At 42.6% G+C, this 23,442-nt stretch overlaps 8 protein-coding genes across 8 annotated transcripts; 4 read left to right on the forward strand and 4 right to left on the reverse strand.

The window, feature by feature from the left end:
* Window positions 1-3,149: 3,149 nt before the first annotated feature.
* P174DRAFT_440825 (uncharacterized protein) lies at window positions 3,150-3,919 on the reverse strand. Its single transcript, XM_024827147.1, has 2 exons — window positions 3,622-3,919; window positions 3,150-3,571 (listed from the first exon to the last, which is right to left on the reverse strand). Exons 1-2 carry the CDS (start codon window positions 3,802-3,804, stop codon window positions 3,359-3,361), a joined length of 396 nt encoding a protein of 131 aa, XP_024682113.1. The 5' UTR covers window positions 3,805-3,919; the 3' UTR covers window positions 3,150-3,358.
* Window positions 3,920-5,646: 1,727 nt separating this feature from the next.
* Window positions 5,647-5,856, forward strand: P174DRAFT_370332 (uncharacterized protein; the record flags this gene model as incomplete). Its single annotated transcript, XM_024822328.1, has 1 exon — window positions 5,647-5,856. A coding segment is annotated over one exon (210 nt), but the record flags the coding sequence as incomplete, so codon positions are not given.
* Window positions 5,857-6,307: 451 nt separating this feature from the next.
* Window positions 6,308-6,481, forward strand: P174DRAFT_370410 (uncharacterized protein; the record flags this gene model as incomplete). The annotated part of the gene is made up of 1 exon (XM_024822331.1): window positions 6,308-6,481. A coding segment is annotated over one exon (174 nt), but the record flags the coding sequence as incomplete, so codon positions are not given.
* A 589-nt stretch (window positions 6,482-7,070) lies between these two features.
* Window positions 7,071-7,586, reverse strand: P174DRAFT_420120 (uncharacterized protein; the record flags this gene model as incomplete). Its single annotated transcript, XM_024824845.1, has 1 exon — window positions 7,071-7,586. One exon carries the CDS (start codon window positions 7,584-7,586, stop codon window positions 7,071-7,073), a length of 516 nt encoding a protein of 171 aa, XP_024682116.1.
* Window positions 7,587-9,163: 1,577 nt separating this feature from the next.
* P174DRAFT_388269 (aldehyde dehydrogenase) lies at window positions 9,164-10,695 on the reverse strand (the record flags this gene model as incomplete). The annotated part of the gene is made up of 2 exons (XM_024823396.1): window positions 9,164-10,302; window positions 10,362-10,695. The coding sequence occupies 2 exons, from the start codon at window positions 10,693-10,695 to the stop codon at window positions 9,164-9,166; spliced, it is 1,473 nt and encodes a 490-aa protein (XP_024682117.1).
* Window positions 10,696-11,135: 440 nt separating this feature from the next.
* On the forward strand, window positions 11,136-13,591 carry P174DRAFT_450533 (Zn(II)2Cys6 transcription factor; the record flags this gene model as incomplete). Its single annotated transcript, XM_024828946.1, has 6 exons — window positions 11,136-11,435; window positions 11,492-11,599; window positions 11,684-12,031; window positions 12,092-12,255; window positions 12,342-12,557; window positions 12,625-13,591. 6 exons carry the CDS (start codon window positions 11,136-11,138, stop codon window positions 13,589-13,591), a joined length of 2,103 nt encoding a protein of 700 aa, XP_024682118.1.
* Window positions 13,592-13,765: 174 nt separating this feature from the next.
* On the reverse strand, window positions 13,766-14,225 carry P174DRAFT_450534 (uncharacterized protein; the record flags this gene model as incomplete). The annotated part of the gene is made up of 2 exons (XM_024828947.1): window positions 13,766-14,061; window positions 14,121-14,225. The coding sequence occupies 2 exons, from the start codon at window positions 14,223-14,225 to the stop codon at window positions 13,798-13,800; spliced, it is 369 nt and encodes a 122-aa protein (XP_024682119.1). The 3' UTR covers window positions 13,766-13,797.
* Window positions 14,226-14,451: 226 nt separating this feature from the next.
* On the forward strand, window positions 14,452-15,017 carry P174DRAFT_483692 (uncharacterized protein; the record flags this gene model as incomplete). Its single annotated transcript, XM_024830751.1, has 2 exons — window positions 14,452-14,467; window positions 14,614-15,017. 2 exons carry the CDS (start codon window positions 14,452-14,454, stop codon window positions 15,015-15,017), a joined length of 420 nt encoding a protein of 139 aa, XP_024682120.1.
* Window positions 15,018-23,442: the final 8,425 nt, after the last annotated feature.

A 23,442-nucleotide genomic window follows, 5' to 3' on the forward strand; every position in this document is an offset into this window, starting at 1 on the left:
GAATTAGTTAAGAATCTCTAATATAAGGGGTAATAGGTACTAATTCTTCACTATTATCTTATTAAGTCCATAGTAATTAACACATAGTCTTAGTCCCCTATCTTTCTTTAGGATGAAAAGGATAGGAGCTCCTGCAAGGCTTTTAGAAGGTTAAATTCTTCCACATGCAATATTCTTATCAAGATACTCCTTTAATTCACAAAGTTCTACTTAGGATAAGGGATATAGTGGGCCAAACAGTAGTAATTTATTAGGTTTTATTTTAATAGCATGATCCTAAGAAGAGTAAGAAGGTATAATCTTTAACTTTTCTGCTAAGAATATATCATAGAACTTAGCTAGTTCTGGAGGTATATTCTTAAGAGAATAATACTTCTTATCTTTCTCTTCCTCTGAGAGCCATACCTCTTCAGGTAATTTAACTAATATAAATACCATTGCATAGTTATGACATAGTTTCTTAAACTTTTAAGGGTTGGTTAGGGAAAAGGTTAATATCTTAAACCACTATTAGTATTTCCATGGTGATAAGTAGATGCGGAGGTCCTATAATATAGTTATTAAAAGAAGAATAGGACTTCCTTTAGGTTATGGGTCTTAATTAATAGCTATATAAGCTTATTTAAAACTTCATTTATTACCCCTAGAATCATGGGCAATAATAGGGACCTTCTAAACCCCATAAGTAGGGGTAACAAAGTTATTAACTACCCTAATAATAGGGGCAGTAAGTTTAGCTTGCTGTAGCTTTTATGATTTTGCAAAAGTAATGCTAATAATATTAACCTTAGTATAGCTATCAAGATTAGCATGCATTTTAAGGCTGTTGGCTAGCTGTATTAGAATATAGAAATAAGTAGTAGTCCCTACTACTAGGTGGGAGGTTAGAGGCATAGGTTTTACTCTAACCCCTCATTATTTTCTATAATTAATTAGACTTTAGCATCCCTTACAATGCACTAGTTAGCAAGATGTTCTTTACTACTATATTTATAGTATTTTAAGGGATTCCCATCCTTATTAAGTTAGTTTCATTTAGGTTTCATAAACCTCTTAGAATTCCTTCAAAAGCATTTTAATGGGTTACCATCTTGAGATTTCCCTTCTTAAGGCTTTCTAATGTCTTTTCTCTTCTGTTTCTATCATTTCTGTAAAAAGGTATGGTATTTTGAAGCTACAGACACTATTTTATCTTAAGTGTCTGGTAGTTTATTAAGGTGTTCTTGAATATAAGTATATAACTCTGGTATAAGGCTGCCAAAGAAGGCTAGAGCTCATTGCTTTTCATCTTGTCTAGGGAAATATTATTCTAGAGAATCTAGATAATAATGAAATTCTCTAGGGTCCTCATCTAGGCATTAATAGGCCTAATATAATTTAATAATAATATCAGCCTCAACAGTTTCAGCGTCTTGGATCAAGCTCAAGGTCTAGTCTTTGAAAAACTGCCACAAATTCTCAGCATTTCATTATCTTTCTGTTAATATTTTATAAATTTTAATATACTATCACTGCCTGCAGGTAGAGTCCATTTATGTAATAGTAGTAATGATTTTAAACTTATTAGGGGCATATTTCTTTGGGGCTCCTTAGAATATATATTCTATATCTCAGAGTCATTCTTCTCTTTTCTAGAGTGAATATTTAATAGTAAAAATAAGAAGATTCTTAAATTTAATTTCCTGCCTATCTTCTGTTGAAGAGGTGTCATTTTAATAGGAAAGTTGTTCAAACTCATCAACTCTTTGAATCTGTTAAAGGCGTTTAAGTTTAGTAATTTATTATAGGATTTATTTTATTTCAGCACCCTTCAACTCTTGAGGTTGATTAATAGGGGTAGAGGAGTCACTTAGATTAGGAGATATTTCTTTAATAGGACCATGTTGTTCCACTGGCGAAGGGGTAGAAGTAATAGCTTCATGGTGAAAATCAGCAGGCATCATAACTAATACTTAAGTAGTCAAAGAAAGAAGGATTAGAAATTGTAAGGATCTACGTATCAGGGTAGATGGCCTGTTGACTAGGTAAGAATTAGTAATAATAATTAATGGAAGAGGATGGTAGAGAGTAGTAGATCATATGAAAATAAAAACTAATCCTTGTCTACTCAAATACCAGACAAGGGGGATACTATTTATCTTTGCTGTCTATCCTAGATGCATTCAGCAATGATTCAAAAGCGGCTCAAGGTGTGAAAACAGGAGGTTGAAAACAATTAGGAAGCAAGGGGTGGCTGCATAATTGAGTGGCTGGGCTGCAGCTGAGCCTTTACAACTATCGTGATATTGTTTACTTCTTTAGGAAAATTTGAAGTTATATAACTCTGACTGAGGACAGTTGTTATAACTAGAGGGGTATAATTATAAAGGCTTAACTACAGCCTAGCTACTTAATTATGCAGCCACTAGAGGGGGTATAATTATAAAGGCTTAACTACAGCCTAGCTACTTAATTATGCAGCCACTAGAGGGGTATAATTATAAAGGCTTAACTACAGCCTAGCTACTTAATTATGCAGCCACCCCTTGCTTCCTAATTATTTTTAACCTCCTGTTTTCACGCCTTAAGCCACTTTCAAATCATTGCTGAATGCATCTAGGATAGACAGTGAAGATAAATAGTATCCCCCTTATCTAGTATTCAAGAAGATAAGGATTAGTTTTTGTTTCATATAATCTACTACTCTCTACCATCCTCTTCCATTGATTATCATCACCAATTCTTACCTAGTCAACAGGCCATCTACCCTGATACGTAGATCCTTACATTAAATGTATCTAAATCCATGCCTACTAATCATCTGGCTGATCTAGAATAATTAGGACCCTCTGAGTAGGCATAGAATTGGTAGTAATTGAATAGTTAGACATAATAGCTTGCTAGGGCGCTGAGATAACCTATTTTGAATGGCCTTACCCCCTTCCTAAAGCAGTATCTATTAAGGCCTTGGAATGGGGTAGACGTTGCCTTACAGGTATGGTATCTAATAGCTATTAATTGGGCCAGGCTCATAACTGTCAACCGATCCCTGATAATAGTGAATCTATGGTAATCGCTAGTAAGCGGTATGTTTCGGGATGAAAGAGGGTCTGATTTCTGGCAATCTAGATGTCTAACTAACTACTTATAATTAATGAAATGAAAACCCTGTAAAATCTCCTTAATCTGGTGAGTTGAATCTATAGTAGAATCCAGCAATCTGATTGGCCCAGCCAGAATTTAGCTAAATATTGATATCCAATACTCTCCGGATTCAATAGTGGTAAGATATGGCTGACACGATGTCAATGCACCATGCTTAAACCATAAATTTCAGTGTCAGCGCTCTCTCTAAGCCAGTGTCGCTCTGAAACAGCCGCTATTTTTTCTTCTCCAGCGCGGCCAAAATTACATCCATATCCTGGCCATGCAGGATCCTTTCGTCTTCAATGTAATAATAATAGCCTGGGGTGAGTACCTCGCTACCCTTTTTGAACAGAATTGTCCCACCGATAGGAATCACAATCATGCGGCCTGTGGGGTTTTTAACCTTGGACTCCTTGAAGACGTGAAATGCGGTGCAGGTGGTGACCTATCTGCATCAGATGAAGCACCTAAAACAGGAACATTTCTCAAACTGACCGGCTTGCCTTGCGCTCTTAGCTCCATCTTGAGCTTAGTAATTTCATCGGTAAACCTGGGACCTCCATGCCTCCAGCCCCAGTTTGCTCGCGCCTCCTCCGCGGTTTGCCTGCTGTTGATAAGAGATCTCATTTCGCTGACAATCCCGGGCAATGTTCCCATGAGTTCCTGTACACGGGCCATGATGAACGGTATGTAGGTTGTATATATTCTAGAGGCGAAAAAAAAGACGGCGGAATGTAACTGCAAAAGTGTGTGGCTCTCCCTCCACACTGGATACCAAAGGTTCCTGTTTTATAACAGACACCAACCCAAGGCAGAATCAACAAGGTTGGAGAGAACGTGGGGTTGCTGATGCCAAGACCTCATGGAATATCTGACAACCGCTTTTTCCTCGACGGGCTAGTCGCTGCACTGCCGTCCACATACCAACCGTCCCCGCTGACTTTTTCTTTCCCTCGTCCCTAATACAATCTCCCAACAAATCGCTATTCTGTTGCTCTGTATTCTGACACCCCGTCCGCTACGATGTTGTCCCCGCACTCTCCTAGTGAATAGCGTGGCCCATCACCCATCCGCCTTATTCTTCCAAGGCCTCCCGCGATTACTTCTGCCCCGCATCCGACCCGCCCTCCAGTTTCAGCGTCTACCGAAACAAACTCCACTAATTTCTCTGCTAGTTGCTTTCCTCTATCTGTCCACCTTTCCAAATTCCAGTGTATATCAGAAACATACAAAAAACAATGGCCAGTGCCGGGTTCGAACCGGCGACCTTTTCGCGGTTTCCCCTACGGTTCCGTCACATCCACAGCCTTGCTATGTACCGAGCTCATCCACCGTTGAATCTTTCGTACCTGAACATGATAGCCGACGAATATATTGGGCTTTCCCTCAACCAGCCCTAGCCACACTCTCTGCTGAAAGATCGGACCAGCTAAACATGGTTCCACGAATAGAGAGGTTAACAATGGATAGTGAAAGAAGCCCTTAACACATCATTGACCATGCCTTACAATTATTGGATGATGAGCTGGGATAGAGACAAATTGCTTCAGAAGCTTTCCCTCCACTGCTATCTCAAGCACAAATCTGAGCTTTAGTATCCAGATATGAGGAATATATAAAAGCCGCAGCTGAGAGTAGTTGTGGAAGATTTGTCCCTATTTTGGAAATTATGGAAGTGAGCAATGAGGACCTCTGTGTTAACTACTATGTGGCTACCTTAACCATTACATCAAACATAGAGATGATTAGGACCTGTGCTTGATATGTCTTAAATCTCTTTCCTAAAACACACTCCCTAGATTCTCTGCCTTGAATTATGTTAATATGACTCTATGTTAGAACTACCTGTTAGTGCTTAAAGATCTCACCCCTATTAAAGAATGCCTTATTGCTAAATGCCACCCCCTTAGGGTTATTATTAAATAGTGACCTAGAGGCTGCACATCCCCTTTAAACTACCATGCTTTGCGCAGCCACTTTATTATTATCCTGCAAGATCTAGAGCTGCTGCTTATAATCCTCCCAAGCCTAGCATTAGCATTGCATGATGTGATTAGAGTTTTTTAGTTAGGAAAAAAGCTAGTATTATATACTAACCTACCTCTATTCTTGCTTATATAAAAATATAGGGTTCTTGTAGCCCTCTAATACTTGGCCTAACATAATCAAGTTTACTAAAATCTAACTATCAACCACCAGACCCTTAATATATAGACTGACAAGTTCATTCCACCTGAACTCTAGGAAAATATTATCTGTGCTAATAAGCCTTATAGCCATGAATGTGAGGGTTATTTAATTTAATTAGATGGGGGTAACTATGAGAATGACCTCTAGGTGGTGCAGGATACTATGCCTGGCTTTAATAATTATGATCCCCTGATGACTGGCTACGTGTCTGCAGATATTAATAGTGAATGTTAGAACCCTGACAGGCGCCTCTTGAATAGCTTGCTTAATATGGTCTCTGACCAGTTGCCAGTATCTACTGAGAATGTGCATCTACATGACTGGTAATGTATCCCTAACCTTTCTTACAGAATTCGGGGTCACGCAATACTTGTGGACTACTGGCATGACCCTATGTACTTCACTGCCGCTTTTCCAACTCTGTTTCCGCATGGTATTGGAGGCCACCTGGAAGATCGTCCGTTTGCATTTACCGAATCGGCGTTGAGGCACCATAGCAGGAGGTATGTTTCGCCTAAAAAATCCATCCATCACTTCTGACTCTCGTAGATTCGCTCGCCACAAAACCTTCATGTATCTTGTATATGACGTGTTACAAATTTGAAAATCTTCCCTGGCTAATAGATTGCTCCTGGAACGTCGCCACTGACTGTCTGTGACAGATGATATTGCTTCTCTTATGGAGGATCAGCTTCGCAATGCACTAAATGATCTTGACTCTAATTATGAAATTAATAATCCTGTCATCTCCCGCCCGTTGTTCCTTTTGAAATCTATTGTGATGTGGGTCCCGAGGTCTTTCATACAAAAATTGAGAATGTGCTCTAAGATCTGAGGTCTAATTATTTGCTTTAGAATGCTAGCTTTTTGGCTTACTATTAATCCTTCAGACCTTTGGAACCCACTTGTTCTAATTTTGGCTGGTGTTGAGTAGTCTGAAGACATCCATTCTGCCTCTAACTCTGCTGTACGTGCTGCCGCTGCTACATCAAACCCAGTGGTAGTTGCGGCTTTTGTCCATCACATCTGTGCTGCTGTTTTCGATGGATTGCTAGCCAGTGGTTGCAATCATAGGGGAATTCTTGGAGATGTTTTGAATTATTATAGGGTGGTGGAGACTAATGGTAGAGGCATGTTGCATTTATATGCAATGGTGTGGTTATGAGGCAATCTTCATTTTAGTACACTACAGAGCCGCCTTCTCTCTAACCCTGAATTTGCTGATTGTGTGATCCGTTACCTGGAGAACATTATCATCCAAAGCGTAGACGAGAGTATTTCCAACGACCCAGAGGTGAACCTTTGTAGAAGAACATTATATCCCTCACGCTCATGGTGGTCAGATTCATCTAGGAACACAATACTGTCTCACAGCTCTGTGGGGATGAAGTCGTCACTCCAGTCGTCAAATCACGGCGCGGTTGATAGGTACGTTTTTATACAGGTGATTATGGTGAAGCAGGTATTCCAACGCGGCTAGGACTTTGGACTTCCGCACTGATATGAAAGGGGCCAAGTCCGAGTGTAAAGGACGTTGTTGTCCTAACCAGACGACTGCAATAAGATCAGGTTATATTAATTTAGGGCTTGGCAAGATGTTGAGGAGGGGGCCTGGATCCTGCGGTATAACAATAAAATGACCTTGAAGCGCCCGATAGTTGAAAGGAGCAGAATGCCCCCCTGGCCTCAACTTCAAGATCAACTGAGAGGATGAGATCTTGCTATGAGGCACTCCTCAACGGGAGTGAGGTTGTCTAGGAGGATGGGTAGTGCTGACACATGGCCACATTAACCAGTTTTTCCCCAGAAAACTTTGGGATGGTCTTCCGGACAAGTGCATTGTGGCATAACAAGTAAAGGCTCCAGCGGTTGCCGTGTAGGCCGCAACTGTTGAGGTGATTGACCAATGGCATCAGGATAGGATCATGGATGTCGACGTGAACCACATTTGCCGCACGGACATCCATGCCACAAGAAGCGCACAGACCCCTCGCAGAAGCGCCTGGTAGCTCATCCTCGTATCGTCCCATCGATGCACGTATCGTTTTGGGAGATATGGCCGGAGGAAACAGGTCAGAGGCAGCAGAACGGGCCTTGAATTCATCACGAAGAAAGGCCAATGCCCGATGCAAAATCTCCTGAGAGGCATTCGAACGTAACGTTCTTTGTCTTTTTGGTTTTGCAGCCAAAGTAGCGAAGCGCGCCGTTCGACTTCCAGAGCCGAGTTCCGCTGGAGTAGGGAAAGGGCTAATAAACGTAATGGATTGCATCTTTGGGCGTAAACCTCGATAACCATCGACTCGTCTTAGTAACGAGGTGGGCCTTGCGCAGGTTGTTCGTGAGTCGCCACTGGAGGGAGAGGGTTGTCACTGACAATAGTAGCGCGTTTAGACGGGGCAGGCCGTTTAGGGCATATATTCGATACTCGAAAAGACGTTGATGGATTTTCTGTCGCTTTGGATACGAGCAGTGGTGTTGTGAGGGAAGTAGGCTGGCATATGGCTACTGGATTCTGGGTGAACGGTTGTGTTAGGTTTGGTCGAATGTGGTGAGGGCTAGTCGTCGGCGCCGGTGCTAGTGGTAACAGTCGGCGAGGGGAAGGGGGAGAAGGCGTAGGCAGGATGGTAGGTGGTTTTGGAGACTGTAATAAATCTGAAGCGCGCCGCAAGGTACGAAAGGAGTTTTGAAAGAGATTAAAACATGGGGACAAAGTGGGTGCCTCTGGCGGACTCTGGTCCATGATCGGTAGACTAATAACAGAAAGAAAAGGCTTGACGACCTAACACTGAAACGTAGTGGAAAGGCGAGGGTAGTTCACGATATGCATTAATAGTAAGAGGTATGCCAGGCCTAATAAGACCTCGACGAGTTCAAAATCTCATAGAAGGAGAAAGCGGGGTGGCGGAGCCGGAAGAGCACATGTGCAGCACGGAAGCAGGAAAGCATTTATGCCAGTAACAGCAAACAAAAACCAAAATTCATACAACGCAGAAGTAGCTAGTAGGCGTAAGCACTAAGTTGCCCAAAAAGAGGTATCAGAAGTGTATACAAGGATCACAGAGGAAAGCATCGTCCAGGATCAAGGTAGGGAGAGCAAGGAAGCCAAACCAAAACAGGAAGTCGTTGAAGGCCAATTGCAAAGGTAAGAAGCAGGAGAAAGGGGCCAATAAGGAAACACAGTCGGCAACCAACGAGAAGCGAGAAAACGCCCTAGAATGGGCGAATCGGAGGCAAGCGAAGGTGCAAGTTTGGCAGGCCAGCATTCGCGGCAGAAGCCGCGTACCTCACCTGTAGCCATGGCCGAAATAACCCCTTTCACTCGTTCCTCGTTTCAGGGCAAAGTTTTTGACAACAGGGATATTCCCTACGCAACCAAGGTAACCCTTCCTCTCACCTTCGTTCGTTTCAGGGCACTAACGATGCTTAACCAGGGTTCAGCTTATCGGAACCACTATCAGACAACTCTATTGGTGAGAGCCAACGAAATGCACAGTACTCCGTACATGAGCATTGAATGAGTCGAGACCACCACCCAACTGTAGGTACCTTGCTTATCTCCCTTATTCACGCCCTGATAACCCTGGATCAGACTTGACTAACTCGTGGAATAGGAATGTCATCGTGGCTTCGCCTTAATTTCATCTATATCTGAGCCCACATGGATTGTGGGGGAATCTGGAGTAAGAGGGCAAGGACGCTTGCGGGTCTGGTGGAGTTCCGGGAGCCTTCTAACAGATCTTGAGGGTCGTAGTGCGTATTGCCAACTAGTAGAGCCTCACTAAGTAGTTTAAGATCTGATTGACAAAATGGTCCTTGACATGTTGCCAAACCCTGCTAACGGTAGGATCTACAAAGAAATAAACACGCTCTTCAACTGCGTCCAACTATCCAGACAGGTCTTGCTAAACTCCCTACCTCCTGCACTACTCTGCTTCCATCCGCCCATCGGTAGATCAACAACCATGAATGGGCTAGTACAATTCACCCCAACCGCGCCAGCCTCTAGCGCTTTGGCAACTCTCACAGCCCGCGACACATCGCTCGTGAATACGCTCGAGTAGAGGCCGAACTCGGTATCGTTGGCCCTCTTCAGGACCTCCTCCTCCTTTGAGAAGGTATTGATCACCAGAACAGGGCCGAAGATCTCCTCTCTGACCAACTTGTCAGTTTCAGGAACATTGCGGACGATAGTCGCATCCACGAAATAACCTTTGTCAGCAGCCTTGTTTCCACCAAGTGCAATATCAAAGCCTTGGCTCTTTGCGTGGTCGAGGTAGGACAGAACGCGATCAAACTGCAGCTTGTCGACCTGAGGCCCTTTCTTTGTGTCCGCGAGCGTAGGATCTCCCGGGACACCCAGCTGCGTCATCTCCTGCTTGAGGGCTTCAGCGAACTTGGGAGCGATGCCTTCTTGTACGTAGATCCTGGTGCTGGCCATGCAGACCTGTCCAGAGTTGTAGAGGATGGAGAAGGCAGCGGACCTTATAGCCTTCTCAAGGGGTGCGTCGTCAAAGACAAGCAAAGGGCTTTTGCCGCCAAGCTCCAAACTGACGTCCTTTAAATTAGACTCAGCAGAGGCTTTCTGAATGGCCCGCCCGGTAGCGACCGAACCCGTGAACGATATCCTTCTGATGTCCATGTGCTTGGCGATGGCCTGACCACATGGTCGACCAAATCCACTCAGGATATTGAGGACACCATTGGGGAGACCGACCTTCTGGCTCAACAAGCCGAAGACGATGGACGAAAGAGGTGATTTTTCTGACGACTTAAGGACCATGGTATTACCAGCTGCCAGGGCTGGACCAATCTTGGTGACAACCATGAACAAGGGAGCATTCCAGGGGATGATGCCACCGCATACTCCGTAAGGCTGACGGATGGACAGGTTGAGGTATCCAGAGGTGTTGAGAGAAGTCTCACCAATAACGTCAATGGCATGACTGGCAAAGTATCTCAAATACCGCTTCACCATGCCCAAGACAACTGGTATCTGGTCAGCACGATACACGTCGTACAAATGCAAGGATGAGGGAATCGCTGACATTGAGTTCCGGACCGTGGCATTCCCATGGCGGTGGCCTCCAGGTGCATGAACAACTCCTCATGCTTTTCAATCTCATCCGCCAGCTTGAACAAGTAATCGCACCTCTCCTCAGCTGAGAGAGCCGCCCACGCTGGAAAGGCGGCCTTGGCAGCCTCGACAGCAAGATCTACATCTTCGACACCGGCTTCATGGACAGAAGAAATGACCTCTTCGGTTGTGGGATTGGTTATGTCAAACGTTTTGCCCGAGACCGAGGGAACGAATTCGCCATTGATGAACAGTCTATTCTCCTTGAGCGAGTCGAGGTTCTTGATTGGAGTCCCTGGAGCCATGGTGATGTTTGATAGGAGGAAGTATAAGCAATGCCGGATGATACAAGTCGATATTGAATGTCACGAAACAAGCAGAGAGGGCCCGCGATGCTGCTCCTTTTATATCAATAGCCATGCGAATCATAAGTGAGAGACCTCGACATCACACACCAGAGTATCGCATGTTGCCCCAGACAATTGGCTCTGAATACTGTCCCAATCCTGCAACGGGTCATCGGATTTATGGACCGGGACTCCGGGCCTTACTCAAGGCCGAAAATCTTAAGCAGCGCACGGATCAAAAGCTGGGGTTTGGGTCGATCGTCTCTCCAGCGGCTTTAGACTATAGACTCCGAGGGCTGAAAACCGAGTACCATCCCCGCGTTTCTCAACATCCATCAACTCCATACCAACGACACGAGACAAGACCGCTGTAATCCACATTCTGTTGCTGTACCGACATGCCTGTGGACCAAAACCGAGCACCGCGGAACTGCGTCAGCTGCAAGGAGCGCAAAGCCCGCTGCGACCGCCGTCGCCCGTGCGTCAACTGCACCAAAGCCAACCAGGAATTTATTTTTCCGACTACTGGTCGAATACTACGGCAACCCCAGCGCATGCGGCGGGAGACTCCGGCCAGTAGCGGGAGGCAGGTTGATCTCATGGATTGCATCCACCGGCTGGAGAACGTGGTCAGCCGTCTTCATGCCAGAACTGATACCAGCCAATCTAAGCAGCATGAAAACCTCGCAGGGAGTGAGGTCTCACTCATGAACCAGGATGAAGATAGATTTTGCGATGTTGGTTCTTCCTCAAGGAGGGGCTGCGCCGCGCCAATGACTCTTCAGAGATCGGTGTTTTGGTTCGTCAAGAACGAGGGAGACTCTACGTTGGTGATGGCTTCTGGGCAGACCTACAGCAGGAGGTAAGACTGCACCCTCCTCACCTCAAGAGGCCTGATAGTAGACGAGTGCTAATAAACTCTGACCAAGCTCGATGCATAAAGCAGAACATCAATGCGGCTAGCCATGAAGATGATGCCGCCGACTCCATCTACACTCCGAGCCTTCAGTCCTCTCACAGGACCATCTCGGCCAGCGCAACCAGCTTCCTCTTTAGCAGCCGCTCCATGAGTACGGCGAGCACGGAGGACCTTCGGCCTTTACCATCTCAAACGCTCTTCACCTGGCAGACATTTGTCGAAAATGTTGATCCCTTCATCAGGGTTCTGCATGTTCCAACTATTTGCAAGATGATTCCCGATTCCCGGGGAAACTTTGATGTGCTGCCCTCCTCAATGGAGCCGCTGATGTTCAGCATTGCCTTTGCGGCCGTCAAGTCTTTAAGCAGTGAAGAGGTAAAGTCCAACCCCGTGGTACACTCGGGCCTTTCGGCCTAACCAAGGACTTTCGTGCAGGTTCAAATCCACTTCCGCTCCAATAAGAAAGATCTTGTATCTCGATTCCGCCTCGGAACAGAAAATTGTCTTTCCCGAGCAGACTTTATCAACACAAAAGAGCTTTCCGTGGTCCAGGCCCTCCTCGTGTATACCCTGTTAATCCGCTTGGAGGAGTCACAGCGGTACGTCTGGGCCTTGACTGGCTGATCTCTCGGATAGCGGTGGCCCTTGGCCTCAACCGTGATGGCTCTCATTTCCCTGCTATAAGCCCCTTCGAGACCGAGGTGCGACGACGCGCGTGGTGCTACATTCGCATCCTCGACTTTGCCACGGGGGACTTTCAGGTGCCAGAGACGTCGATATCTGACGCCATCTCCGACACAAACCTCCCGTTGAACCTGGACGACGATGACGTGCAGCTAAATATGTCAGCCCTGCCAGAAGCGAGGAACGGACACACTGATATGGCCATCTGCCTCCTCAGGTGCAGGATACGGAGAGTTGGCAAGCATATCAAAGATGCAACGTCGCCCATGTACCCCTGCCGCCAGGAGCGAGCTAGATGCCGACACTCTCCACCAGCTCGAACAGCTCTCGAAGTTCTCTCAGCAGGAGTTTGCAGAGTTTCTCGCCCCCAGCCAGCCGGACAAGCCGATATACCTCTTCACTCGGACAATGGCGGCTGTTGCAGTGAGACGATACGAGCTCATAGTGCACCATATTCGTCAACCATCTTTACAACACAGCAACGGTCGCCTTGAGACCGGTACGCTGTTCCACTTGGCGGTGGGAATCCTTGAGTACATACATATGCTCCAGCATGGTCCTCTCACCAGGTGTTGGGCGTGGCAGCTCGACGGTTTCATACAGTGGCAGCCGCTTGCTCTGGTGCTCAGTCGGCTGTCTGTCGTTGAATTTAACGCAATGGCAGAACGCGCCTGGAGTGTCGTGACGAGGATTTTGGAGGCATGTCCCGAGTCCATTAGAGAGGAGCCGCTCTGGCAACCGCTGCTCAATGTCATTCAAAGCGTGAAGAAGCGGCGGCTCCAGCAACTCAAGAACCGATCAGACAATAGTGTACGAAGACATTATACCCCTTCGGATTCCACGGGCGCTTTAAGAAACATGAAGGCTGAACCTAGCGAGGGGGGAGGAAGTGCGCTTTCATGGATCAGAGCAGATGACCTTCCAGGGGCTGCGCAGATCGCAACTGGGACTTCTCCGCCAACCAGACATCCGAGCTTGGAATGGCGGCCCCAAGCCTGGTTTTTGGCCAGAATCAACGATCCAGATGCACATGTAGGAGGCATGGATGCTATTTCGAGTGTCTACCAACGTGAAGAAGAGCACTTGCCGGTGGAACCAGAGCAGTCGGCCCCGCGGTCACTGCCGAAGTCACAAGATCAGAACACAGGTGATGAGTCACTTCAAGATATCAACAACCCAGGGTGGGACGAATGGAACGGCATGATCAACATGAGCGAACAGTCAATGTTGTGGGACCGGTGGGCATTTTGAGCTGGAAGATCGACACGGGGAACATCCATGCATTGAATATCGGCACTTAAATACGCGTAGTTCATGGACGAGTGGGGATGTGAGTGGTCTAGAACTAGTAGCAATATAGGGAGTGCTATGGGGCCCGCCTGCGGCCCTCACGGCGCTGTAGCCCTCCGAGGACGCGAGCCCTGCGCTCTCTTCACAAGGAGCCCTACATCAGCGGATTAGACCGCAGGTGCCCCGTACGGGCCAAATACCTGTCCTCGCACGCTGTGCTCATTGCCATTCGTCTCCACTCCTCCAGAGAGAATTGATTTAGATTTTGGCATCGCGGCCTCTGGGTGGTCCCGCTCGTACTGCCGCCATAGTAGCAGATTTGCGGAGTCCTCGATGCCCTTGCCATTTAACTTGATATTATATCGGCGTAGGTGGTCAATAGTCCTCACAATAGCTTGCTTCTGGGCCTCAGTAAGCAGGCGTGGGCGGTTCTGGTTGCCAATCTTTGAAGACCCCCCTGGGCCCTGCGCCGCAGCTGTTGGTAGGGTACAGCGATGTCACGCGCCAGCGCGGTCAGTTTGCGATTTTTATCGCGTTGATAGGCTTCAAGGGCTAAATAGATTCGATTCTCTATTTCCTGGTATGCGCTAGCCATGGTGGTGGGTGGTGGTGGTAGAAAATAGTAGGTAATGGGGGATTTTTTATCGTTGGAAAGTTTTTATCGTTGGAAGGTGGGACCACCCAAGAGCGGTAGCGGTTGGGTGGTCCTTGCCATGGATAATACGTATCATCAGACTTTTTCACGTCTTCATCTGCCTCTATTAGCCCACCAGCGATTCTTCCTATCCGCTGAGCCTCATATCCCCTGAATCCACTCCACCATGGCTGCCGAATCCAGTAAAGCAGTAGTGGAGACCCTTTGGGATACCTACATGCTGATACTCAGTGGAGAACCTGGATCACTAAAGTCAAGGCTGAAGCAACGAAGGGGAATGTTAGGCAATACATGAATCCCGACCTTCCTGAATAATCGGTTCGCAAAGCTCCTATAGATTCGCGTGATTCTTATCCTCGTCCGAGCGAAATCAAGCCTGGGGCGATCGATGTCTCTCAACTGGATGAGCCGAAGTACAAGAAATACCAGCGGCTAACCTCCGAATTCGATAAGGAGACCCGCTGGAACGATTCAGTTCACACAAAGATTAACAAGGTCGATACCTTGATCCAGGCCAATGTTGCTCCGGAACACCATCATATTCTCCAGGGCAAGGTCACCCCATACGAGAAACCGGTCCGCTTGAAGCAGCAGTTTGAACCTAAGGGTGATACTAGCCGCCAGAGTGTACAGATGCATGGAGAGATTTGGTTAGAAGACCAATTGGCAGTATCTCAATTGAAAAATGGCTTGCAACGTGGTCAAATTTCTACGAAGAGGGCAAAGCAATGAATATCGCATATAGCGATGATAAAGGAAACCCTCAGGACTGAGATGCCATTCGAGATTTTCTCCAAGCAGTTGAGACCTTCGATGAGGTCTTCGTCTCTCTCTGGAGAAGTATATCTCAGATCCATCCTTCGATTTTCTTTCCAAGATGTCTTGGCAGCATACAGAAATCATCGGAATGCAAAGGGCACAGCCAAATCTCAGGGCAACGCCTGCAATATCGCGATGACTGGCCACCCTTGGTGAACAACAGGAGAGTTAAAACGACCATGGGAACAACCAGAATGCTCAAGGGAACAGTCAGAGTTCTCAAAAGCGATGCCTATGTAGAAACCCTCGACATACATAGAAGAATTGCGATCATATTAATGCTTCCAAGAGGCCCGAAGGGTGGAAACCTTCTAAAGCTACCCTCGAACGCATTGAGGCCAGTATCAAGAAGCTCAGCGCAGAAGAGCAGAAGGAAGTTAGGAAGTACTGGAAGGAGTACTGGAATGCTGCTAGCGACACCGCCTCCAAGGCAAAGGGATGCTTATCAACGGAGTTAAGAGCGTAGGCCGAGGGGACTGAAAATACATGGCATAAAGTTTTAAACCCGGATTAGTCATTCTGAAGCCGCACCCGACGGCGATTATGGGTTCGAGAAAAATACGCAAAATGGAGAAAAGACTACTTTGAGAACAAACAGACTTCTGCTTCTTGCATTTCCAGCCAGACAAAGACATCTTCTATCTCTGTTTTGCTTGCACAGCCGTGTTGGAGGGGCATTCTTCTATACAGTGTGTAAGAATAGTGAATATTCCTCAGACCTGTGGAGACTTTACTGAACTTATACACAAGAGTGATAAAATAAATATGGGGATAAGTATATAAGTAAGCGTGTTTAATATCTTCCATTTCAAATAATCTTTCTAAGACTTAGGCTGTAGTGCTACCTGGGAAGGCTGCTATCACTCCTCTGAGAATTGCATGTGGATTAATATAATTTAGGTATTAAGCCTTTATAGTAGCGCATAGTTCCTTCTAGTCTTAGAAAGACTGTACTGTGACAATCCGTCACCATGTTCCCCGCGGACCTCCTTATAATGGAGCTTTCTGCCCATCTTAACTACTTACCTCTCCAGGGCTGTTTGGATTGTTTGTACTATTCCACCCTCTATTTACATATCTCCCCTACTATGTACATACTTCCTCCCCCTCTTCTCTATGCTTAGTTTTCTATTGAAATACTACCATACCATTAGAATATGAGCAGTGCTATTATATAAAACTAAGCATTACTTCCTTCATCATCTCTTTCATTAGAAGGTGCAAGATCTAGTAAGAAATGTGTTCTTTTTTATATTAAAGCACTGATCTTACCTCCTCTTGCAAAGAACCCCTCGCATGCTAATAATGCTAATGGTTAGAGATAATAATATAATCTATTAACTAAGATCATAAAGAATAAATAATAGCTAGACCTGCAGCTTCCACTAAGGAGCCTAAGAACCAGTAAGGAGCTGGAAATAGAACCTATAACCCCTCCACTTAGTGTACTAGACCAGGCTCAGGTTTTGCTAGAAGGCTGACTGCCCTACTTAACCAGACAGAGAACAGTAGCCTTAATGAAGATACCTATAAGCTAGCTAACAGCATCTCCTATAAAGAATTCACTGCCTATTAGGGAACAGACCCTAAGCATTACTAGTGTGATATCGATCAATATGTGTGATTTCGATTAAGTCTACGAGGGTGCGCAGAGGATATTGGTAGATGTCATCAGCATGTATGTAACCATGTAGATTCTTACGTTCCTTCATAGCTTAGGTAGGATTATAAAAGGGGCCAGAATCCCTCGATATCAGCAGGACATGTACGGGGCGGCCTTTGGCCTACCCCCTACCCTCACATGATTTGAAGGCTCTACGCCCCCTGCAATCAACAATTATCTCATCTAGTAGCATGTCTGGATCAGGCGATTGTATGACGCTTGATTCCTGAGAAGGTTCAAAATCCCCGCGAAGGATTCAATCTGAACCCCAGCAGCACCGAAAGACCATAGTCTTAGGACTTTGAGGACGCCACTAACAGGTTGATTTTGATAAATGCCTCATATCAACCGTCCTCAACTCAGTGGAAAAATGCCTCAGATTAACTACTTTGACCTCCTCAGGCTGATCTAGATACCTGTAACAGCAATGATTCACCTGGGATATCTAGTTAGCTCTTCCCCACAGCCACATCGCAGAGTGGACGTCATTAACTATCCAAGCTTTCTAAAAAGTGACTGATGACAGGATCAAGTTGTCTAATTATGAAGGATAAGATAAATAGGGATAATTAAAATCATTTTAATAGATTTAAATTACCATTGATAAGCTTAATTCAGATTTCTATTCCTAACTTGATTATCATTCTTCTCTTATCAAAATGGACGACATTAAATCTATATCTTCTAGTATAGAGACTCCTCAAACCTAGTTTACCTATAACAGTAATAGCTTCGAGACTGACTGGGACCATCTTTAATAGTGGTTCGCTCAGGCAGCTCATGGCGTGACTGACTAGAATGCTCAAAATAAACTAATTAAACTGTATGAACACCTGGTTAGACTTCTCCAGGCTGAGCATAATTACCCTTAGCTAGAAGGGGTTGCTGGAGCTTCAACCATAGCTCCTAACCCTTACTTTCTTTCTTCTCTTTGCTCTGAAGAATGCAAGCCTTATTAAAAGGTCTCTAACCTTGAGCCTATCCCTATATACAATGGCAAGTACAGTAAGGATGCTGCAGCGAAGTGGCTTAAGCAGGTTAATAATTACTTTTATAATAAGCAAACTCTTACTCAAAAGGATGCTACTAATCTTGAAAAGGTCATAGTAGTTAAGCATCACCTTATTAGCTAAGCTAAGGAGCAATGGGACGCTCATGAGCAAAAGATTAAATATAATTTAACAGCTGCTATTACCACTCTAGATAATTTTAAGCAGTGGATTTAAGAAAACTTCAGAGAGATCAGAGGAGAAATTAAGCATTAGGAAGAGTATAAGAGGTGCACTTAAAGTAACTAGATAGTATAATCTTATGCTGCTTCCCTAGTAGAAGCCACCAAATATATTAAGTCTGGAATTCCTAACAATGTGTTAGTCTAGAAGTTTATTACTAACTTAAAACTAATTCTACGTGCTCACTAGGCAGAAGATCATAGCAAACTAACTACTTTTAATGATGTGGTTTATTACTTTACTAAGTATGAGCAGGGAGTTACTTTATATACTTAGGTATAGTTCCAATCCTTTAGCAAGACTAATAATAGTTAAATAGACCCAATGGATATTAATTTGAATGCTATCCTTGCATCTCCTAATCATCTGAAGAAGGGAATGCGCGAATAGAAGGCTTAGTGTTAAATAAACCAAGCTTACTTTAATTATAGATAGAAAGGCTATAATATGCAAGCTTATACAGTATTAAATTAATTAAAGACCTATTATAAGAAATAATCAGGAAAAGTAAACAACCACTAGATGAGGAAGCACTAGTTAATTAATTGCTAAAAGCTTCTAAAGTTAAGGAGTGTGAGGTATCTAATGACCTTAAACTGCCCAAATATCATGATGATTTAAATAGGAATAATGATAAGGAGGATTGACCACCCCTTAAGGGAATACTCAATGCTGTACAGATAGATTTAGAACTAGAAGATTGTGATTACATTAATGCCTATCTGAATACTCTTAGATCTGATCTTATCTACTTCCCTGCCAAACTTGAAGCTTCTGGGATGATGGCCTATATCTAAGCACTGCTAGACTGTAGCTCTAGCCATACATTTATATCAAAACACTTAGCTGATTTGCTACCCTTATTATGGTTCTGCTTTCAGTATATGCTTAACCCTTTACAAGTTTGCTTGCTAAATAATAAAGTTATGTATACATCATGTTAAGTTCAGATCCCTCTTAGAATTAGTAGTTAGCCTTGTATCATCACTCCTTGGGTTCTCAAAACGACAGAGTATAATATTATTCTGGGTTGAGATTAGCTAAGATATATTAATCCTGATATTGATTGGATTATAGGTTAAATAATAATTAAGGGGCAAGGAATAAAGCATGTGACTATTAACCTTATTAATCTTTAATACTAAATTAAATCAGGCCCAGAAGCACTTATAAGTTTTATCTCTATAAAATAACTTTAGCATACCCTTCAAAAGGATTAATAAGAAGCCTAGTTATTCATTATTTAAGAGCTTAAAAAGGAAAAGGAAGAGGAAGTATTAGTAGAACTATCTTAGTTAAGGCCTCTCCTTGCCCAGTATGAAGATGTATTTAGGGAAGAGTTACACCTAGAAATACCTCTAGCTTAGTTAATACAGCATTATATCAACACTGGAGATTCCTTGCTGATAAACATGAACTCTTACCCTTAGTCACCTGAAAAGTTTCATGAGATAAAGAAGTAAGTTAAAGAGCTATTAAAGAAAGCTATTATTCACCCTTTAGCTAGTGCGTGGGGCTTTCTGGTGATAATTATCCCTAAAGCTGATAGGAAATAGTAAATGTGTATTAACTACCACTTGCTTAATAAGATGACTGTTAAGAATACCTATCCACTACCATAAATTTAAGAACTTCTGGATCGAGCAGGTCAAGCTAAGTATCTTTTAAAGCTTAATCTCCTCTCCAGATACTGGCAGCTGCGAATGGGTGAATTATTAATTCTAAAGATAGCTTTTAACATATTATTTAGTAAGTTCAAATTCTTAGCAATGCCTTTTAGACTTTATAATGCACCTACAACATTCCAAATGATGATGAATGGCATTATGCAAGATCTTGACTTTGTGGTAGTGTACCTTAATGATATCTTGATCTTCTCAGACTTAGATAAGGAACATGAGAAGCATGTTTAATAGGTGCTTGACCAACTCTAAGAACATTAACTATATGCAAAGCTCTCTAAGTGTATATTCACTAAGAGAGAGCTAGAGTTTTACAGTCATATCATTAGCAATAGATTTATTTAACTAATGCCCATAAAGGTGGAAGTTATAAAGATATAGCTAAAACTAATAAATATTTATAAAGTTTAATAGTTCTTAGGACTGGCAACATACTATCACTAATTTATATATAAGTTTGCAAGAATTGCTGCCCCTCTTCATGAACTCCTAAAGGAATCAGATGCTTTACTTTATAAAAAGAAGTTTTAACCCATAGTCTAGAATGCTTAATGTCAGTAAGCATTTATAATGCTAAAGAATGCAATAGTTTATGCACCTATTCTTAGGATTGCTAATCCCTCTCTGCTATATTAAATTGAAACTGATGCCTCCAAATAGGCACTCAGTATAGTACTATTATAATAAGATAAAAAGGGACAGTGGCATCTAGTAGCATTTAATAGATGCAAACTTAATAATACTAAAAAGAACTACCCTATGCATGAGAAGGAACTTCTTGCGATCAAGGAAGCACTCTAATAATAGGACTATTATATTAATAATAGCTAACCCATTATGATTATAATGGATTATAAAAGTCTTCAGTACCTTACTAACATAAAGACATACTCAAAATACCTTGCATGTTAGATTAAAGAATTCCAAGCATATAATCTTATTATCTGATATTGTAAGGGAACTAAAGCGGTTGTCCCTGATGTAATAAGTCATTGACCTAACTTTATCAAAGAAGGTCTGGTGAATAGAGCACAAGTGCCTACTTTTAATCTATCTGCAATGCAATTGTGGTAGATGATGGGTGCAGAGCGCCTTCACACACTACTTAACCTCTCTGAATTAGAATGGCATCCATTAATGGTCTCATTCTTAAAAGGTGATGATCTAAATGTGTCTAATAATATTAAAATAAAAATCAAAATATTAGCACCAAACTTTCAGCTTAAGACAGAATATATCAACTAATGACCTACTGATTAGCTGTACTATATGGATGAAGGTATTGAAACACCATACCTTGAAATTCCCTTTTAAAATAACTTTATATCACAGCTCTATGACTAGTTTGGCCATCTAGCTTATCCAGCCTTGCTTAGAGTAATTCATACCCGTGCCTGGTGGCTAATAATATAAAGGGATATCTAAGATATTGCTAGAAGCTGTCTAAATTATTAAATAGTAAAGCCTTCAAGACCAAATCTTGAATGCGAAGCTACATAACACCTAGTAAAAAAGGGCATCTATCCATTCAAGCATTGGGGGATCAATCTTATTAGGTGTTTATTAACAACTCTAAATAGTAATTAATAGATTATCACGGCTGTTAATTATGTAACTGGTTGGGTCGTAGCAAGAGCTATACCTAATGTAAAAGATAAAATATTAGCTTATTTTCTTTACAAGGATATCTTTGTCAACTACAGAGCATTCAAAGAACTACTCTTAGATAATGGAACTAACCTCCTATCTTAAGTTATAGCATTATATCTTAAAATTCTTAAAGCTAAATATTATATGACAACTCTAAATCACCCTAGAACCAATGGCAAAAATAAAAACATAAATAGCTTACTAGGAAAGATATTGATAAAGTATCTTATGGGTAAACTAACGTGTCTGTAGGATAAATACCTGCCTCTTATAGTTTTTACTATATAAGTGTATATTCATACCCAGATGAAGCTTTTACTATTTTATCTTCTCTATAGTGTACATCTATTGCTACCTGGTTATCCGCGACACAATCGACTAACTAGTCAAGATATCAAAACGCGATTGTAATGTGTTAACCATACTTAATCCCTAGCTAATGAGAAGTTATTAGCACATGCGATTAAATAGAACCTAATTTAAGACAGTAATATAAAGGAATCCCACCTTAAACCTGGTTAATGGGTCCTCATTCAAAATAAATCTCTGTAGAAGTTCTAAAGTAAATAGTTTAGCCTATATTAAATCATTTAATTGCACCTACTTGGCATGTACGCTATCGCGGAACCTAGCGGATATAAAGTAGAGAACCTTATTAATAGCTAATAATTAGTAGAAGCTAATGTTGGGAATAAAACAGAGAAATTATAGACATCTACTATACTAATGCAATGATTATAGAAGGCAGGATTATTAATCCATATACTAATTAAAGTATGCAAGGTACTTAAAGAGGTTGATAACCCCTCATTCTTATATAATGAACTTTTGAAAATAACTTAAAAGGATTAGGAATCTGCTGAACATCCAGGAGTATATTTAAAGCAGGCAGGGGAGGATATCTTGATAAAATAATGTGCTTAATAAATGAGGCTTTAAGAATGTGTTAGTAATATGCTAATAGGGAATGGCCAACCTATGCACCATTAAAAGGAGTTAACTCTAGGAAGTGACTAGAGTGAAATTAACTTAACTTCTTTAGATAATAAGCTGAATAGGGGAACAACATATGAATTATTAAGAAGTAATTAATCCTAAAGAGATGCTAGCAGGAAAGATATAGACTTTGATAGACTATTTACAGTAGTGATTCCAGCTTATTAGGAGTAATTAGAGAAGGATAAGCTGCTTAGTATTATAAGAATATTAAGATAAAGGAATGAATTACCCATTTAACTAAAGCTAATTACTTAAAGATAGCTAAGTATAAAAGAAAACCATGAACTAATACTAGGTAAGAGAGCCATGTCCACACTAAACTCTGAGAACTATAAAATTAATCTAACTGAAAAAGCTTCTTTAACTTCATTAGCTTCCTTGATAGGAGCTATGCTTAACCACCTTAGCCTTTACCTCAGCCTTAATAATTACCCTAGTCTAAAAGAACCTAGTTCTAATACACCTTCTCATGCTTATTAACCTCCTCTATATCTTCTTCCTCCACCTTAATGGCCTCTAGAGCATTAATCTAATTCACTATAACCTTATTAAACTTCACCAGGTCTTAGTAAATGGAATGTAGGCGCCCTAAGTTCTTAAAATCCTTGGTAGAGATCAGCCAGGTAAGCACTTAACTATCTATAGGATGGCCTCAACATCTCTACTTTAAAGGAGTGGTATTAGTTGAAGGGGTTAGACATTTCTTCCCCTTATTAAGAAGGGTGGAAGGGGCCTCAGAAGGAGCATCTTAGGAATAATGTTAGTAAAATAAGACTATACCAAACTTATCAGCCCGGAAGAACCCATATGGACGAAGACTAGTAGACTTATAAGGTGAAGTAGGAGTGCTTATCTTTAATATAAAGGAAGGAGGATTAAAAAAGGACTTCTTCTTCTAAGAATGAGTAGTAGGGCCTTTAGATGGAGAAGATATAATAATCTTTAGGGTTAACTTTTTCACAGATACTTTGCCTTTCTTAGAAGGAGTAATCAGCTTCATAGAATAAGATTAAATAGTAGATTCTAGTGCTTCTTTAGCCTTCTTAATAGGCTAGTTATATATAATAAGGCTGTTATTATTAAGAGCATGAAGTCCCCCTTACTTAAGGAAC

The sequence above is a fragment of the Aspergillus novofumigatus genome (assembly GCF_002847465.1).
Source record: "Aspergillus novofumigatus IBT 16806 chromosome Unknown P174scaffold_4, whole genome shotgun sequence".
NCBI lineage: Eukaryota > Fungi > Ascomycota > Eurotiomycetes > Eurotiales > Aspergillaceae > Aspergillus > Aspergillus novofumigatus.

Bases quoted from the DNA above. Each gene is read 5' to 3' on its own strand.
- P174DRAFT_440825 (XM_024827147.1), bottom strand. From the start codon at position 3,804: ATGGCCCGTGTACAGGAACTCATGGGAACATTGCCCGGGATTGTCAGC. The intron at 3,572-3,621 runs GTCAGTTTGAGA...TGATGCAGATAG, and splicing joins TAAGAGCGCAAGGCAAGCCG to GTCACCACCTGCACCGCATT.